The sequence below is a fragment of the Drosophila arizonae genome, chromosome X (assembly GCF_054131065.1).
Source record: "Drosophila arizonae isolate 15081-1271.41 chromosome X, UAZ_ARI_1.0, whole genome shotgun sequence".
NCBI classification, from domain to species: domain Eukaryota; kingdom Metazoa; phylum Arthropoda; class Insecta; order Diptera; family Drosophilidae; genus Drosophila; species Drosophila arizonae.
This window is the reverse complement of record NC_142927.1, coordinates 26,320,892-26,338,694: the sequence shown is the minus strand read 5'-3', so window position 1 is coordinate 26,338,694 and position 17,803 is coordinate 26,320,892. Positions and strand designations below refer to the sequence as shown.

The 17,803-nt window shown below is 40.8% G+C and overlaps 1 protein-coding gene across 10 annotated transcripts in view; it reads right to left on the bottom strand.

The window, feature by feature from the left end:
- trol (terribly reduced optic lobes) overlaps positions 1–17,803 on the bottom strand; it is a 124,229-nt gene that overhangs the window by 37,147 nt on the left and 69,279 nt on the right. For 8 of the 10 annotated variants that reach the window (XM_089473565.1, XM_089473566.1, XM_089473564.1 and 5 more), the window contains one exon: positions 2,328–2,438. In XM_089473565.1, coding sequence (XP_089329691.1) covers positions 2,328–2,438 — 111 coding nt within the window. Of the gene's footprint in view, positions 1–1,655; positions 1,779–2,327; positions 2,439–17,803 lie in introns of all 10 variants that reach the window. The other 2 variants (XM_089473567.1, XM_089473569.1) reach the window with 1 other exon arrangement.

Below are 17,803 nucleotides of genomic sequence, written 5' to 3'. Positions count from 1 at the left end.
TGTGTGTGTTGGTATATGTGATTAATAATGTATTATCGATTGCCGATAGTAGGCTATGTGTGGATTAGTTATGCGTTTCGAATGTGGCGAGTGTCAGGAGGAAGTCAGCGACTGACCAAGGCAACAGCTGACAGTTGACAGCTGTCAGGAGCGGGGAATCGATAAGTGCCAAACAGTGTTGTGCAACGGCAAAAGGAACAGAAGAGACAATGGAGCGAACCAACTTACCTGCGAGTGTACGAACACACACTCGAGCAGTCCAACAGAGCAATACCCAGGCATTCACACACGCACACACACTGATAGGCAGGCACACGAACACACACATATGCACACACTCACCATCGCAATAGCGCTCGTCTGATATATCCTCGGGGCAATCGATATTGCCATTGCAGAGCAGCTCCTTGGCAATGCAAGTGCCATCATCGCACTGCCATTTGTCGTACAGACAGGCTGCATGAGCAGTTAACGAAAGAGATAGAGATAGATAAGGGGGGAGAAAGAGAGAGAGAGAGAATATACGCAAAGTATAATGTATTAAGCTGAAGAGCGAGAAGAGTGAGAAGAGCGCGTGCGCTATTAGACATACGGCAGCCCTCCTCATCGGAGCGATCGTGGGGACAATCGGCGCGTCCATCGCAACGATGCACGATCGAAATGCAGCTGAGATCGCGACAGGTGAATTTGCCCTTGGGGCACGTGTAGCGCAGCCTTGGCACAACTGAGCAGCATGACAAAGAGAGATAGAGAGAGAGCGAGAGAGAGAGAGAGTGACGCGGAGAGGGAGTGGGAGAGGGGAGAGTTGTGGAGATTTGTGGATATGCAGAGCAAAAAAGTTAGATTATGAGCAAAATGTATATGATGGATTGAGTGATTGATGAATTGTTATGTATGCTGATCTGAACACTGAACATATTTCAAAAGCATTTAGCATTTCTTGATTGAGAGGGACAGAGTGTGAAAGATGGGGAGAGAGATATAGAAGACTTGAAAATTCGATGTCAAGAAAATGTTTCAATCAATTATGATTGAGAGACACCGGCAATGATGAAAGAGGATAGAAATTCTTTGTCTTTGGAATACGTTTCAATCAAATGGGATTAAGAGACGCAGATAGTGGAGGAGTGGGAAAGAGAGTCGATTAGAAGAGGGAAAGAGAGAGAGGAAGAGAGAGAGAAAATTAAGAATATATTCACTCATAAAATGATTGAGAGACAGATCGTAAAGACTCGATGCCTTTGGATGTGTCTGAATTAAAATTGATGAAATGATTAAAAGTAAAGGGAATCAAATTTACAGTATATGCCAAACAAAAATATAGAAGAATCCGGTTATAACGGCTCCGCTTATAGCGTCTGTATGGGTATATCGACGAAAATTCTGGTCCCCATTTAAACTTTTATGAGCAAACTTATACGGTTATAGCGCCTTCCGGGTATAACACCCGTCCCATTAGTGTCGTTATAACCGGATTCTACTGTATATCAACTAACATGATTGATTGATTGAGATTGAGAAGAAAGAGTGGAAAGCTAAGCTAAGCTAAATGCTGAAATTTGATGTTCAGTGTGATCAGCAAGTTATTGAAACTGATTGGTTGATTGATTGAATGATAGATTGATCGAATGATTGGTTGACTGTTTGATACTCACTTCCATCGCATTGCTCCTCATCGTCGGCATCGCTGCAATCGGCGTGGCCATCGCATTGCTGGCTGACGCTGATGCAGCGGGTGCCATCGCGACATTGATACTCCATGCCGCTGCAGGCGGCGGCTGGTTAGCGTTAGTATACGGTGATCGGATAACGGTAATGATTATTATTGATATTGTTTGTTGTTGTTTTATTTGTTATGGTTATTTCAGTGTTAGTTGGTGCCCCCATTTGCGAGCGGGCAGGCAGGCGTACAAGAGAGAGCGAGCAAGGAGAGAGAGAAAGAGAGAAAGCAAAGAGAGCAAAAATAATTCGGTTAGTGGTTAGTGGTTAATAAGGTTGGTGGTTAATCAAGTTGGCTAATGGGGGACAGTTACCGTAAGCGGACTTATGCCTACGACCGACAGGTCGGATATCGGCTTACAAGTAGCGGTTATCGATTACCGATTATCTAATATGTCTTACAGCTAGAGACTTAGTCAAACTTAGTCAACGCATAGACGTATCCAAAATAGTTTTGGGCTTACGTCTACCAATAAATTTACATGTATATAATATATAATATATATATATATATATATATATATATATAAGTGCGTGTATGTGTATGTGTAGTTGTGTGTGTATACGGTTTCAGGTATAAATGGATTTGCATTTGCTCATCTACTTACGGCAGTCATCGCCCTCATCTTCGCCATCGACACAATCCGCGACGTAGTTGCAGACTTTGCTGTTATCGATACACATTCCATTGCGACATCTGTACTCATTGGCGTTGCACTCTGAAATGGTCAGAATAGATGGTTTCTGGTTTAGATTCATGTTCACATATGTATACCCTATAAAGTATGCAAAAACTGCCAAGTGAGTAACCGGCAGAATGGGACATCTGGAAGAGCGAAATAGAAATTGTTTAAATCCCCCAACCCAAACACATTTCTGAAAGACCCTCAGCTTTACCACAAGCAAAAGGACTTTTTGTTTCTTTTTATAAAAATAACAAAATTTCACTCTTGCTGTTTCCCTCAGTATCAAAGCATTGGCAAATTGCAAGGAATTCTTATTTTGGTTAAAACTTTTGTTACTAATAAATACACTCATAATTATAGGATATGTGTGAGGCACCAGCACTGTCGACCAAGACAGCTCTTATGGCATTGGCATCTAGTGAGGGCATTTTAGCTACTCTTTATTTAAGTTAGTCTTTTAAGTTGACATTAGTTTTAAACTGACGAATTCGAAGTTTCTAGTTTGATATATAAAATATTATTATTTTATTTATTTATTTTTATTTTTTGAATATAAATTAAATGCAGTTTAAGCTTTATGGATATATATTTCTATATATATTTTTCGTTTAATTTTCGAATACGTTTTTGATTCATATGTATTTATAAAGTTAAGACCCTGACTATGACCTTTTCTGTCAAATAATTTAATTAACTTTTATTAAATTATTGTATATACATATACTTGAGTATTTACTCTTAAGCTATATAGAGTGACTTATTAAGAAATTCTCGAATTCGAATTTTACAGGGTATCTACTGTGACATAACTCTGTTTACTTTCATATTTTTTTGAAAAATATATATTTTTGGCAAGCCAATGGTGCAATTAGCCCTCAACCGGATGCAGTTTAACAAGCATTTCCCACTGATTTTTATGCTTGTTGTTGTTGTTGTTGCTGCTGCTGTGTCGAATTTGTCAGTTGCCAACTTAAAAGCAAAAGTTTGTTAGGTGTCTGTCTCTGGTTGTCTAGTTGTCTGTGTGTGTGCGTGTGTGTGTGTGCGCGCTGTGTGTTGATAAGTTGATAAGCCTGACAACCTACTCGAAATGACACAACAGCCACGCCACACCTCTGGCTCAGCTGCGCTGCTCTGCTCTGCTCAGCTCGGCTCGGCTCGACTTTGCGACGGCAAGCATCGTTAGCCACAGTTTCCTGTGCATGCTGCTTTTGGCCTTTTTGAACCCTTTTTTTTGTATTCAGCTTGACTGTTGCCGTTGCTGTTGGACGCTCAAAATTCCAGTCAACTTAAGCATTTTCACAAATATTTTTCACACTTTTCATTCATCTGTTGGCGTTTCAAAGTATGCACAGCACAAAGTGGAAAGCAACGCGGATTTGATTACAAGGAAATGAGAGAGAGATACACACAGAGACAGCAGAATAGAGTGAGAGGGGGAGAGGGAGCTAGTCCGCGGGCGGAGGCGGAAAGACAAAAATAACAAGTAAAAAAAAAAAAAAAAACAAGGAGAAGCGGAAGAAGAATGGTTGGGGCTTAAGAGCGTGCAGTGGGCTAATTAAAAGCAAAGACAAGAGGCGCGCGCCAGCAACTGGAGGCGTGGCACTTGGCTCAAGTGTAATCAGAGACAGCTTTAAGTTTCCACAGCTGCCGCCGTGAGCTAAATCAGAAAAAAATCTCTTACACTCCCTATTAAGCTATATATTATATAATTGCACAGATTATGTGCACAATTAGCGGGGCTTATTCATTTGAAATAGATTCCCAGCTCATTCCCCTGGCTAAAAGTTGAGATAGTCAAATTGTCATTGCATACTTTCGAGCGCACTGCCAAAATCAATTCAACAATCTGCAGAAAATATTGAAACAAGTAAGAAAATTCTAGTCGAGAGTGCTCGACTAGATACTACCCTGAACCCAACAAATAAAAATGCTCATTTAGTAGGGCTGAAATTTCAATTTCAATGTATTTAAAAATATAAATAAAATACCAAACTCATTTAATAAAACATAAAAATATTTTGAAACAATTAAAAAAAATTAACTTCAGTTGCATCGATCGGGATTCGAACCGCGACTCCTCGATCGAGCGTCACGCTGCTAACACACTAGGCCACCTCACTCCTGCTAGTGGCGCTGGCAAAACTCAAATAGATTCACTGCTGCAGCGCCATCTACCAAAACTAAACGAAACTAACTGCTGATGTGATTCTAAGAATCTGCTAGAATAACCAAACTATTAAAAACGCACATAAAGTATAGTTAAAATTTCAATTTCGGTGTATTTAAAAATATAAATTAAATAGAAAACGCATTTATGAAAATATAAAAATATTTTGAAACAATTAAAAAAAATTAACATCAGTGTTGCACCGATCGGGATTCGAACCGAGACTTCTCGATCGAGCGTCATGCAGCTAACACACTAGGCCACCCCACTCCTGCTGGTGGCGCTGGCAAAACTCAAATAGATTCACTGCTGCTGCGCCATCTACCAAAACTAAACGAAACTAACAGCTGATGTGATTCAACGAATGTTTTTGTTGTAGCTGCTGCACGTGCGTTTGTTAATTGGCCAAATATTTGATTATTTTTATACCCTGAACCCATTGAAAATGGGAAATCAGGGTATAATGGTTTTGTGAAAAGTATGTAACAGGCAGAAGGAATCATCGCAGACCCCATAAAGTATATATATTCTTGATCAGGACGACGAGCTGAGTCGATATAGCCCTGTCCGTCTGTCCGTCCGTCCGTCGGTCCGTCCGTCCGTCCGTCCGTCCGTATGAGCAAAAGGATCTCAGAAGATATAAGAGCTAGAGAGCTGAAATTTGGCAAGCATACTCGTGTATACCATAGGCAGTACAAGTTTGCTTTATTTTTTCGATAACTCATCCGATAACTTTTTTATCGAGAATAATCGAAAAATCGACAATGTTTTTTCAGCTTATTTTGAACACTTTTAGACCTGGAGACTTCAAATTTGCGTTGTATATAAAGTTAATGGATACAAAGATTTTGTAATTTACAGATTTTGGATACCACGCCCCCTTCGCCCCCAATTTGTAAAAAACGCATTTCAAGTACTAGAGACTTGTGCTTTGAAATGTACACACATTTAAGCCATATGATTACGCTCTAAAAGTTTCATTAAGATCGTATGTCTACAAAAGAAATTATTCAACAAATAAATTCTCGTTATATTGGCCACACTGCAGTGCAGCCCAAGCGCAGCCGCTGCTAGCTGCGCAGTTTGCAAAGCGCGTGCTTATACGTGCATGTGTATGTATGTGTGCATAAAAGAAGTCCAGAATGATTAGAATATCAGTTTGGAGGGTTCAGGGTATCTCCTAGTCGAGCAGTCTCGACTGGAGCCTTCTTACTTGTTTATTAATTTTTGACTGAACGGAATTTAATGAAACTTTTAGCATATGATCTACATATTATATTGAATATTTGAGAAATTAAAAAAAAGAAAAATCATTCACAATTAGCTATAGAGGCATCTGATTTGAACTTGAATGTTTTTACTCGATAAAAACATAACGGGATGATTTATCGAATTTTAAAAGCAAACTCGACGTCCGCGCTGTATATACGGTCATTTTAAAAAAAAATTCAAGTCTCTAGCTCTTATATCTTCGGAAATCGACGCGTTCAAACATACGGACAGACGGACAGACGGACAGACGGACGGGCGGACAGACCGACAGACGGACAGACAGACAGACGGACAGGGCCAAATCGACTCAGCTCGTCGCCCTGATCAAGAATATATATACTTTGTGGGGTCTGCCACGCCTCCTTCTGCCTGTTACATACATTTCAACAAAACCATTATACCCTGATTTCCCATTTTCAATGGGTTCAGGGTATAAAAACGGATTGAAACACTGTCGATTAGATCTTTGATTCAAATCAATTAGACTATATCTGTTTAGTATTATTATTTCCATTGTCATAGCCAAAAGTAAAATCTAGCTTTACGCTGTCAGTTTGTGGGAAGATTGATTCCTTTATTCGTTTCTGGGCATATGTCCTTAACAGTCTGAAGTAATCTTGATAAAGCACTACTTTTGGATAGAAAAAACGAGCTTAGTTTATATAGATAATCTATCCGTCCGTCCATCTGTCTGTCGGTTTGAGTGCCCGACATTTTGTAAGCCACCAAAACTAGAGATTTGCCTGGATTTAAGCTTGTTATTATTATTATTGTTAAGATGAATGATTAAAAATATAATAAAAATTCAACACAGGCACTCGTATATAATGATGAAAACATCATACATATATATATACATATACATATGTATATAGCTGACTCAACTGCGTCTTTCAAGATGTTCAAGCAGAACTTCACAGCAGCAGCTGCTGTTACCTTCGGCCTAAACTGTTGCTCAATTTACAAATTGTTTGATCTTAAGATGTATATATGTATATATGTAGACATATATATTTATAATTGTTGTTTGTCTGTGCAGCTGCCTCTTCTTTGTTTTGCTGTTGATTGCCTTGGCGCATTCAATTAATGCAAATGCTCAACTTTAGGTGAGGCAGTTGGCTTAGGCCTTTGGAGCCTTTGTTTTGAGGGTTCATTGGGGCCATTGGCCGCCATAAATCAACAATTGTTGTCGTCACCGTCGTCGGGGTTAACTGCAGCGCCAACTTTAACTACTTTCTGGGCGCTCACAAATCGTCAAAGTTTCTTATATATTTTCTTTTTTTTCTGTGTTCATCGCTTCGCTTGCAATTTGCAACACGAAGCTGCCAAAAAGCGTTTTCTTATTATTATTTTCCGTTTGTTTCACCTTTTTGCATTCGAAGTTTGTCTGTGGCGCAAAGGGGCACGCCCCTGCGCCTACCCTACCCCCACATGCCACGCCTCGACGCCCAGCACCCAGCAATGCAGTTTGACAATTTCGTTTGCCGCACCTCAAAGTAGGCAACACAAACCAAACAATGACAGCCGAAAGAGAGTGGTGGAGAGAGAGAGAGAGGGGAGGCAGTGTGAAAGAGGAAGGTGGAAAATGGCAGCAAGAAAAGCTGCAGACAGAAGCAACAAAGGTTTTGCTTATTGACATTAAAGATTCAATAATGGCCAACATATGGCAGCTGCCGGATTTGGCTGCCAAACTTATCAGCAAATCAGACGAGCAAATTGAGAAAAAAAGAGGCAAATGTGAAGATGGAAATCGCTTAGACGTTACCCTGCACAGTCAGAGAGAAATAAAGTATATATATTCCCTAGAGAATTCAATAGCCTACGAAAATATTATCAGAAGTAAACTCAATGACCTAAAGAGGTCTCTAAAGAGAGAGAGAGAGAGAGAGAGAGAGAGAGAGAGAGAGAGATAGAAATATACATAAGTCTATAAAACATCGATAGAGCATGGATAGAGACAAATATCTATATAGGAAGTTATATAATTGATGAATGCGAGTTGAAACAGCCTTTTCCTTGCTCCAAATTTCTATATAAGTAAAATCTATATAAGCATCAGGCTTATATGGCCTGTTTGATCTGCAAGAAAAATGCTGGGTATATAACAAAAGGGCTTCCAATTATGAGCGCAGCACAAGACAATGGGTCGGAGTGGACAGGCAGACAGACAAACAGAGAGGCAGATGGAGATGCTGGGACAGACAGGCGGTAAGCCATTTGCCGGCTCGTTTGATGCTCAGGACATAGGTAAACAAATTACGTGCAGCATTTATAATCCGCCAAAAATCCCAAAAATAAAGATAAAGGTGTGTAGGCAGCCGAAGGTTGGTCAGTGCTGCTCTGGGGGGAGGGGCATCTGCCACAGGCAGTGGGGCTCTGCAAGTGGGACTCGGCCCCGGGCAGCCAAACACCTGGGCAGCGCTTGAGCGGTGTCACAGGGTATGCATCGAACGGGGTGCTCCCGCCTTAGCTGGAAAATGCAGCAACAGGCAAACAGCAATTGGCAGCAGCTGCAGTCAAATCGCAGCTGCAGCAGCTCTTGCTCTCTCCTGTTTTGGCTTTGCCTGCTGCATGCCTAATATACGCACCAACTAACACAGACACACACAAACAGAAATACGCACACCCACACACACACACACACACGGCAAGAGACAGAAGCAACAACTTGTTCAAGTGTCAAAAGGCCGTGTGGAATTTCTCAGCCCGTTGCTCAGCCCACACTCTCTCTCTCTTACTTGCTCTCTCTCTCTCAGTCTTCCGCTCTCTCTTGCCCTCTCTCTTTCGCTCAGTGCTGCTCTCTCTCGCTCTCGCCAGCTTGTAACGAGAGCCTTGCCAACAGGCGCCCAGCACCAACAAGTGTACAAATCGAGGAAATTCATATGAGCGTCGGAATGATTGAGTTGGTCAGCTGCTCTGCTCTGCTCTGCTCTGCTTGGCTTCGCTCTGCTCTGCTTCCGTTTGCACTTGAACTTAAAGCGTGCCGCCTGCAAGTATGCAGCAGAAAAGCAACAACAGCAGCAAGTAGATACACACACACTCACACCTGGTGCCAGGTACTAAATTCGAGACGATAATTGATACGCGGCGCATGGAAAACGCAAAAGCGCAGAAGCCAAAACCGCAAACAAACAAAGTTCGAGAGGTGCACGAATCACGGCGAGCAGTGCTGCCCGTGGTGTGGCGGGTGGTGCTGCGGGTGGTGCTACAGCTCAATCCATAGGCGAACATAGCAGCCAGCTGCAAGCAAGGCTGCCAGCCGTATGCCAGCCTGGCTGTTAGGCAAAGGATAAACAAGCAAGGGCAAACAACAAAGGGGCAGGACACATTTTCACTTTGCGGCATCGAATATAGCAAAATAAAAATGAAAGAAATTGATCAAAAATGAGTCTGATAATACGGCAGTGGAGCGACGCACAAGCGACCCTGTATATGTAACCCTACAGATGCAGTTGGATTTCGTTTATAATAAGGCGAGGAACACACGATTCAAAGTTTATATTTGATATCAGAAGGAATTTTGTAGCATCTTTGATTAATGATTTGCTTTTATATTTTACGCTTTCGCTTGTATTATGTATGTCAGTGTGTTTTAATCAATGTGTTATCAATGTGTGCGTTTTGATATTGTCTTATACTCAAATGTTGTATATTATTGTATTAGTGTACTGTTATACTGTTATAATGCATTACTGTTACACTATTTTTTTCTGCTGTACTGAAATACGGTTATACTGTTATACGGTTCTACGGTTATAAGGTTATGCTGTTAAAACGCTATCCTTTTATACTATTATACTTTCATAATGTTATACTATTATACAAGTATACTGTTATACTGTAATACTTTTAAACTTATGAACTGCTATTCTGTTATATTGTTATACTGTCATACTGTCATACTCTTATACTGCCATACTGCTATACTGTTATACTTTTATGCTGTTATACTTTCATACTGTTATTGTCCCATACTGTTATACGGTTATACTGCTCTACTGTTACAATATACTGCTGTACTGTTATATAGTTTGTCTTATTAGATCTGCATACCCTTATTATGGTCGTTATATTGTTATACTGTTATACTGTCATACTGTCATACTCTTATACTGCCATACTGTTATACTGTTATACTTTTATGCTGTTATACTTTCATACTGTTATTGTCCCATACTGTTATACGGTTATACTGCTCTACTGTTACAATATACTGCTGTACTGTTATATAGTTTGTCTTATTAGATCTGCATACCCTTATTATGGTCGTTAACCCTTGTACCCTTCCCCTCTTATACTCGCATGGTATATAACTCTTTTGCTCTACTACTCTTATTCGCTAATACTCTCTCCAGTCCAGTCTATAAATAACTTTTCGCTATGTGTTTACAGGGTATACAAACGAAAATGCTAAGCAGCTACATCATCCACATTGAGTCTGCTTGTATGTGGGCGTCGCTGTCACTGTTGCTGTTGCTGCTGTCGTTTAAAAGCATTTTGCGTAGCCGCTCAACAATTTTGTGGCTGTTGTTGTCGTTGCTGCTGTTGCTGTCATTTGGTAATAATAAAAAGTATTTTGATTTGATTATTGCTCGTTAGCGCAGCTTATCCCCCGACTCCAAACACTCAGCCAGTCACTTTCAGTCTGCGCTGATCGACTCATTAACTCACTTATTTTGCCGCAAAGTGCACACAACAGAGAAAGAAGTGCCCCAGCCCAACCCAAGCTCCAGCTCCAGCCCCAACCCCAACCCCATCGCACATTTACCACACCTAAGATGCTACGAATCCCATTTGGAGCCCCATCGGCTCTCTGCTATTGAAAATGTCCTTGGAGCGGTTTAAAGCGCGCTCTGTGCATCCTGCACGCTTAAAGGCCGCCGCCACGCGACTGACAAGTTTTGTCGAGCCATGCAAATGAGTTATTAGGCAGTTCATGCCCTCTTCACGTTTCACTATTCGCTCCCCGCTCCCCACTCTCCTGCTCCACACTAAATGCTGCTTTAATTAAGCCAAAAACTATCAGCGATAAGCATTTTGCCGTCATGTCTAATCGATTTCCGTGCGTTGCACGTCGCGTATACGCAACATTCATACTTTCTTTCGGCGGAAGCCCATGTCACAGCTAAAAACTGTCAATGTAAGGGTAAAATGTAACTGTAATTGTGACATATACGGCTGATTGTTGCCGATGATGTCTGCTCTGGGATCTTGATGGCCGTATGAGTAATTACAGCATATTCCACGTGCTCATCGGAAATTGAACAGACAGGCAATATGCCAGTCCCCATCCGCCATCTCCCATCACCCCACACCCATCCCCACCCCTCACTTGCTATAGTTTAAGAGCCACTCATTGAAGGTAATCAACTAAATATATAACTATACATTTTGTAATGATTTTTAATATGAATACAATATAACTATATGTGAGAATTTTCAAATTTCTGAAAAGAAATAGGAATCTAATTGTATTCATTTAATTATGTGCATTCATGGAAGCTAAAAGCATTCAACTTCATTTGCTTTTCTCTTAGCTGATCGTCGCCTGATCAAGAGCTTTGGTGCTTTAAAGATTCAGAGAATTTTGCTGCAGATCTCTGGAGCAGAAGAAAAGTCTTGGGTGACCTTGGGTCTTTATGACCTCATAGAATACTTAAGAGTATACATTATGTATACTTAAGATTATAATTAAGTAGTCATACAATATCCATGAATATTTAAAAACTAACTGTGAGCATATTTCGAGCTAAAAGCTCGTTTTTATTTTTGAATAAAATTTTAAAATGAGTAACTATTTGTGCATTCATATATTCAGTATTCATGAATATTCCAAAAGTATTTTTACATTGTGAGAAAATAATTTGATAATTGAACAATCTAAGTATTCGAATGAGCATTTATGAGTATAATTTGAGTACTTCTAAGCAGTTTCTAATGGAATACAAATTAATATTTAAAATGAGTATAAACATATATAAATTATTTGAGTGGTTGTCGTGAAAGTCTGGGTAGTAAGGGATTTTTAGTTCTATAAAATAGAATCCTTTTTTTAAGATTCATATTCAATATATTGAAAGTATGGATATTTACATGAGTATACATGAATATTCAAAAATGATCTATGAGCTGGAAATGCAATGCTGAATGCAGATCCACTCTGTCAACTGAGTTAAATTCACATTTCAAGCCAGTTGCCAGCCCATGGACGAAGACACTGTTATGCACCGTTGGCTGCGTCCACCTAATGTGGCAGCAACCTTCTATGCCAACCACTTGCCACAGGAATCATGTCAAGTGTCTGTCGTTTGTCGTTTGTCGTTTGGCGTTTGTCGTTGTCGTCGTTTGGTTTAAGCAAACGAATTTTCAAGCTGAGTTCGACTGACGCTCGCTTGATTGATTGTCATATTCATATTCATAATCATACTCATATACACTCATTGTCATTCAAGTGCACTGTCTCCCGCTCTCCCTCTCGCTGTCGCCTCCGCCCTCACTCTCTCGCTCTTTCTCTTCAGTTTTGTTGCTGTGTAAACACGGGCAGGCAACGTCAAAATGGCAGCTTAGCACGAAGCTCCTCACGTCGCTTGGTTCATGAATATGCACAAACACATGTAGGTAAGCGCTGTGTAGGCCGACCATGCCCACATCGTAGGCGGCTGCAGCCGCAAGTGCCTTATTTAATGAGTCATTAGCCGTCGGGCATTTCAGACCAAAAGTTTGGCTTGGCTGCAGCCACTGTTGATGCGCCTTGCCACACACACACACATACATATGTGTGTGTATGTAAAGAGAGCTATCCGTGTCAAAAAGTAGCTGCAGCCGCGACAGTTGTCAGTTGTGTGTGTGTGTGTGTGTGTGTGTGTGTTGCAGCTGCAGGGGCGACAATTATGTGGCGTCTGCACTTTTAAGTGCCCCTTTGCATGTGGCGCTGTTTGCACAGGGCCGCCCAGGCCGATGCTCGCGGGTGTATCAGGGGAGGGCGCGAGGGCGCGCGGGGTCACAGTTCATAGGCATTAACACACAATGTAAACATTGCATAAATACTTGTAAGCCAGCGCTTCAGCGCGTCGATATCAGTGGCAACTGCCAACTTGTTGGCCAAATTCCACAACTCCTGCTCATAGAGTATACCCTGGAAAGTCGAACAAGCGGGCATATTGTGAGCATTCATATGCCTGACATGCCTGTTGGGAAACCTTTGAACTTTTGGGCCAGTTGAGTTTTTTTTTGCTGTCAACTATCTTAAGGAAAGATTCAGCTTTGGAATCAATTATAAAATTCTATAAATATTTTTGCAAAATTTCATAATTTTCACATGAACTGTGGCTAACGAATTAGAGAATTTGTTGAAAATATATTAGCAATTCGGATTTGCCAGCGTAGTTATCATCCTATATTCATTTATTCTATAACCGTAGTATCCGGTTATAGCTCGAGGAAGCGCTGATTTTACGACGTAATACCCGGCGGACGCCATAACCAAGCGGAGGCCCTTTCATATAAGTTTGTGGAGATCAGCAAAGACATCGAATTTTCGTCGCAATAGCCAGACGAACGCTATAACTGGAGTCGTTATAAGCGGATTCTAACAAATATATTGTCTGATATAATATTTCTTCTCGCTTTTAATCATCGAAATTTAAGTTACGAACATCTCCAGAGCTTTGCTCACTCTTTATTAATATTTATTTTTTATTTATTTATTTTTATTTTTTTACAGGGTATTGAACAGCTCAGTCGCTCAAGCTCTGGCCTCGCTTGCGACTCGTCTGCCACAACAAAATCGATTAAATTGTTCAAAGCTCGCAGTTATGTGTCCCTCTGCTGTTCCGCTGTCTGTCTGTTTGTCCGCTAGTCTGACTGCCTGTTCCTTGGCTATCTGGGGCCCGCCCGCACGCCGTATACCTTTGGAAATTGTTGGCAAGTTCCCACTGATTTGTCGCATTCCCTGCGCAATGTGACAAACGTTAATTTTTGTGCCTTGTTTTGCATACAAGAAAAAACTTTTGCCTGGCCAAAGCATGGCCCCAACTCCCCCTCTCACTCCCTCTGTGAATGTGTGTGTGTGTGTTGGTTTGAGCTGTTGCTGCCACGACATTGCGTGCGTCGTCTTAGTTACTTGAGCAATTTATGGCAAATTAAATAAATTTATCATTGTGGCCAGGTTGCGGTGCGCCACACAAGCCGCAGAGCCCAAACCCTCTGCCCTTACCCCATTTCAAATTCCGTTCCCGTTGCCATTCCCGCTCCCGCTCCCGCTCCTTCTCCCGTTCGCGGACAAGAGACAACAAAGTCCAGTTGCAGCTCACCGCAAGGCAAATAATTGTCATTTGCTGCTCGATTGCTGCCCACGTTAAACAAAGCCATTGCCGCAGTTGCTGCTGCTGCTGCTGTCGCCTGCAACAGCAATTGTTGCTGTTACTGTTGCCGTCCTGACTCTGCCCGAGTCTAAGCCTGAGCCACAGCCTGACCCAGAGCCCCATCCCGCCCTGCCAAAGTAAAAGTGTCAGCGTGTGCCTGGTACCAACAAGGCAGCCCAACTTATTTTTTCCTATTTTTTTTTTTCTTGGCAACTTTCTTAAATACTTTTGCGGTTGCCCTCAAAACCAGCAACTGCTGTCGCCGGCAATCAGCAGCAGCAGCAACGACAACAACAACCACAATAACAACATTTAGTGCCGATTGTCTTACAATTGGCTAAATGTTAGCGCACTAATAAAGCGCTGCGCTGCAATATTTGCCGGGAGAATGTGGCGTATACGTGATTTTAATATGCTCAAATGAATGGGGGATGCGAGAGAGGATATATCTATTTATCTGTTTATCTCTATCTATGGGAGTCTCTGATCTGTCTCTCTCTTTTCGCTCAAAATCTCTCTCTTTTTCTCTCTCTCTCTCTCTCTCTGCTGCGTCTATATGTTTTCTATCTCTCTACTCATCTCCCCTTTCATCCACGACTTGTCTTTCTCTCTCTTTCTTTTTCTCTTTCTATTTTCTTTCTCTCTGTCCCTCTCTCTCTCTCACCATGTTTCTGTTTCTTTCTCTCTTTCTGTTTTTTTTTCTCTTTCAGTCTCTCTCTCTCTTTATTTTATATTTCCTTTTTCTCTTTCTCTGAGTCTCTTTCTTCGTCATTGCTTTATTCTTACTCTGCAGTTCTCTGTCTCTTTCAATCGTGTCTCAGTACTACCTATTCTTTATCTCTTTCACTTGCCTCGGCTGTCATTTTAAATTTTCACTTTCAAAGAGTTGATGTTTCTCTGATATCCTGGGCATATCGGGGATATACTGTAGTCTATATAAGCAGATGCATATTTTCATTATTCTTCTTTAAATGCGTTTGTTGGCTTATTAATTCCGAGTCTTAAGGCCAAAACAACAACAAGCGAACGGTAAACTTGTCGATCCTCCGCTGCCTCCTCTGTCAGGGTCATGTGCTGGGCTATCTTTGTGATATATCGCAAAGCAATTAAATGTTATCGGGTACAGAGACGTTCCCAGAGATAGCAGACAACGGTCGACGAGCAAAAGCTAGAGAGAGAGAGAGAGAGAGAGAGAGAGCGAGAGAGGGAGTGGGAGTGGGAAAAAGAAAGCTATATAAATATATACAGAGTCGGGTGGACAATCAGAATCACACGGACATGGGACACGGATACGTCCGAAAAATTGTCATTAATCATCGCGAATGACGCGCGTTGCACGCAATGCCAGCAATAACAACAACGGCAGCAGCAGCAACAACAACAATAGCAACAGCAGCAGCAGCAACAACAATCATAATAACAATTTGTGGCCAAATATTTGATGGGCCTGGCGACCGCAAATTTTCTATTGCCGTACACACATAACATGCAAGGCCCCACACACACTGAGAGAGAGAGAGAGAGAGAGAAAGACAGAGAGATCCATACATATACACAGACATGCATATATCAATCAGTATTCAAATGCAGCAGCCTCGGAATGAATCATATGTCAACTCTGATGCAATATTCACTAATATTTAACTGAATAGCCAGTCAGTCTCTCTCTCTCTCTCTCTCTCTCTCTCTCTTTGCCAATTTCTATCTCTTTTTCTGCCTAATATGAGCTCAGACACTGTCGTCATAAGCATGAGCGAATGCACTCTCCATCTTATTCATATTCCTACTCATATTCAGACGTAGGTTATCAAACCTAGGGCTACTGTTTTCAGTGCTGATGCCATAGCTCCATCTCCTGAGATAACCGTTCGATTAGTCATGATTTTGTCACGCTTCGAGCTTGTTATATTTATCTCGGCACGCATTGCCAGGCGCTCACTTGCTTCTAATTCCATTAGCTTAGTTTATAATATGGAAATAGAATTTGATAGCGAATGAGCTTTGCAACCTATAAACGATGTGTCCCATATATGTTTATTAGTAATATATACACATAATATATATTTGTAGCCCATATCAGTTAATGCATAGTATCTAGCTTTGTTCATTAGTTCCAGCGAATTTTAAACAGTGAATAATATTTTAGTTAGTTCACTTTACTTTCAAAGAGCTGACGATGTTTCTGCAATTTGGAAGGTATACTCGAGTTGACATCTAGAGATCAACAATATATAATGACTTTATTTACGCCCATGGGAGGTGTGAGAAAATATATTTCTTGCAAGAATTCTAGAGCTGTTAGCTTATTAAATTGTTAACTGCTTTTCTGTTGGTTTCCTTCATCGATGACCAAAACAATAGAATTTGCCGCCTTCTTGGGAGCATGAAGTATGAGAGATACCCTGCAATTTATGCAGGCTTGGAATCTTAATCCTACAAAATCCTATACCTTAGAATTTATTTAAGCTTTGGCAATGATGTCCTTACGCTTACAGCGATTATAACGAGTTGAGAAATAAAAAAACTTTATAAGTAATATCTTAATAAATTAGTTGCTCTAAACTTCTGTCTGAGTTCTTAACCAAGAATGATTCAACTATTTTTGGGTTATTAATGCGTATTGTTGTTAATTCTTATAAATTTTAATTTCATTTTGTTTTTCACATATTCTTTATCTCTGGACTCATTTAAAGTTTCAATTCGTTGCTTAGATTATTGATTCAATTTATTTGAAATAAAATAGTGAACCAGTGCAATGTATAAGGGGAATTCATAAAAAATCATACTAATATGTATGCAAAATTTCAAACTTCTCTTGAGAGAATATTTCTGCCCAAATTTTTGGCTTTTTATCCATAGTACAGTTGTCCCCAGGCTAGATCGATGAAAGGCAAATTTTATTCAGCATAGTACACTATAATCTTATTATAACTTACTTTCTCAATAAAGTGAAGAACTTTTGCTGCTTACGAAATATTAATGTGAACACAGAAATAAAAATAGCTTTAGAATATTATCTTTGAATATGATTTCGTGTATCTCGTGTGTGCTTCAAGTTCACTTTAATAATCATTAGTTGGATAATTATTAGAACTATTGGCTCGGCATGCTCACATTATGTATGCGACACGCTTTTCATGCACTCGTATGACACTCCCGTATGGCTGACTGGGTCCGCGCTGTCCTCCATGGTCAGATTACTCAGACTCGAGTCAGCGACTGATTCACGAACTTCTTCTAATGACTTGGACTAGGTAAGACTTCAATACCAGGTGGCAAGGCAGGGCAAGGCCTAAGCCTCCTTTGAGTGGGGCTGCAGCTGCCTTTGGCGTGAATACAATTTGTATTCACAATGCAATTAGAGCAGACCGAACAAGTTACGGATTTGGCTAGAGATCCCACATTTCCAACGGACACTCACACTCTGCGCTGTCCATTTGAATGCATTCATGGCTGCATATTAATGCGACGCCCCCTGCCAGGCAACTCGGGCCCGCCGCAAACATTTCTGTATGAAATTCATTCAGATTTTATAGCCGAGCGGCGGCACTTTTGTGGCTTTGATTCAGTTGGGCGATAAAAAGATGGGTTTACCG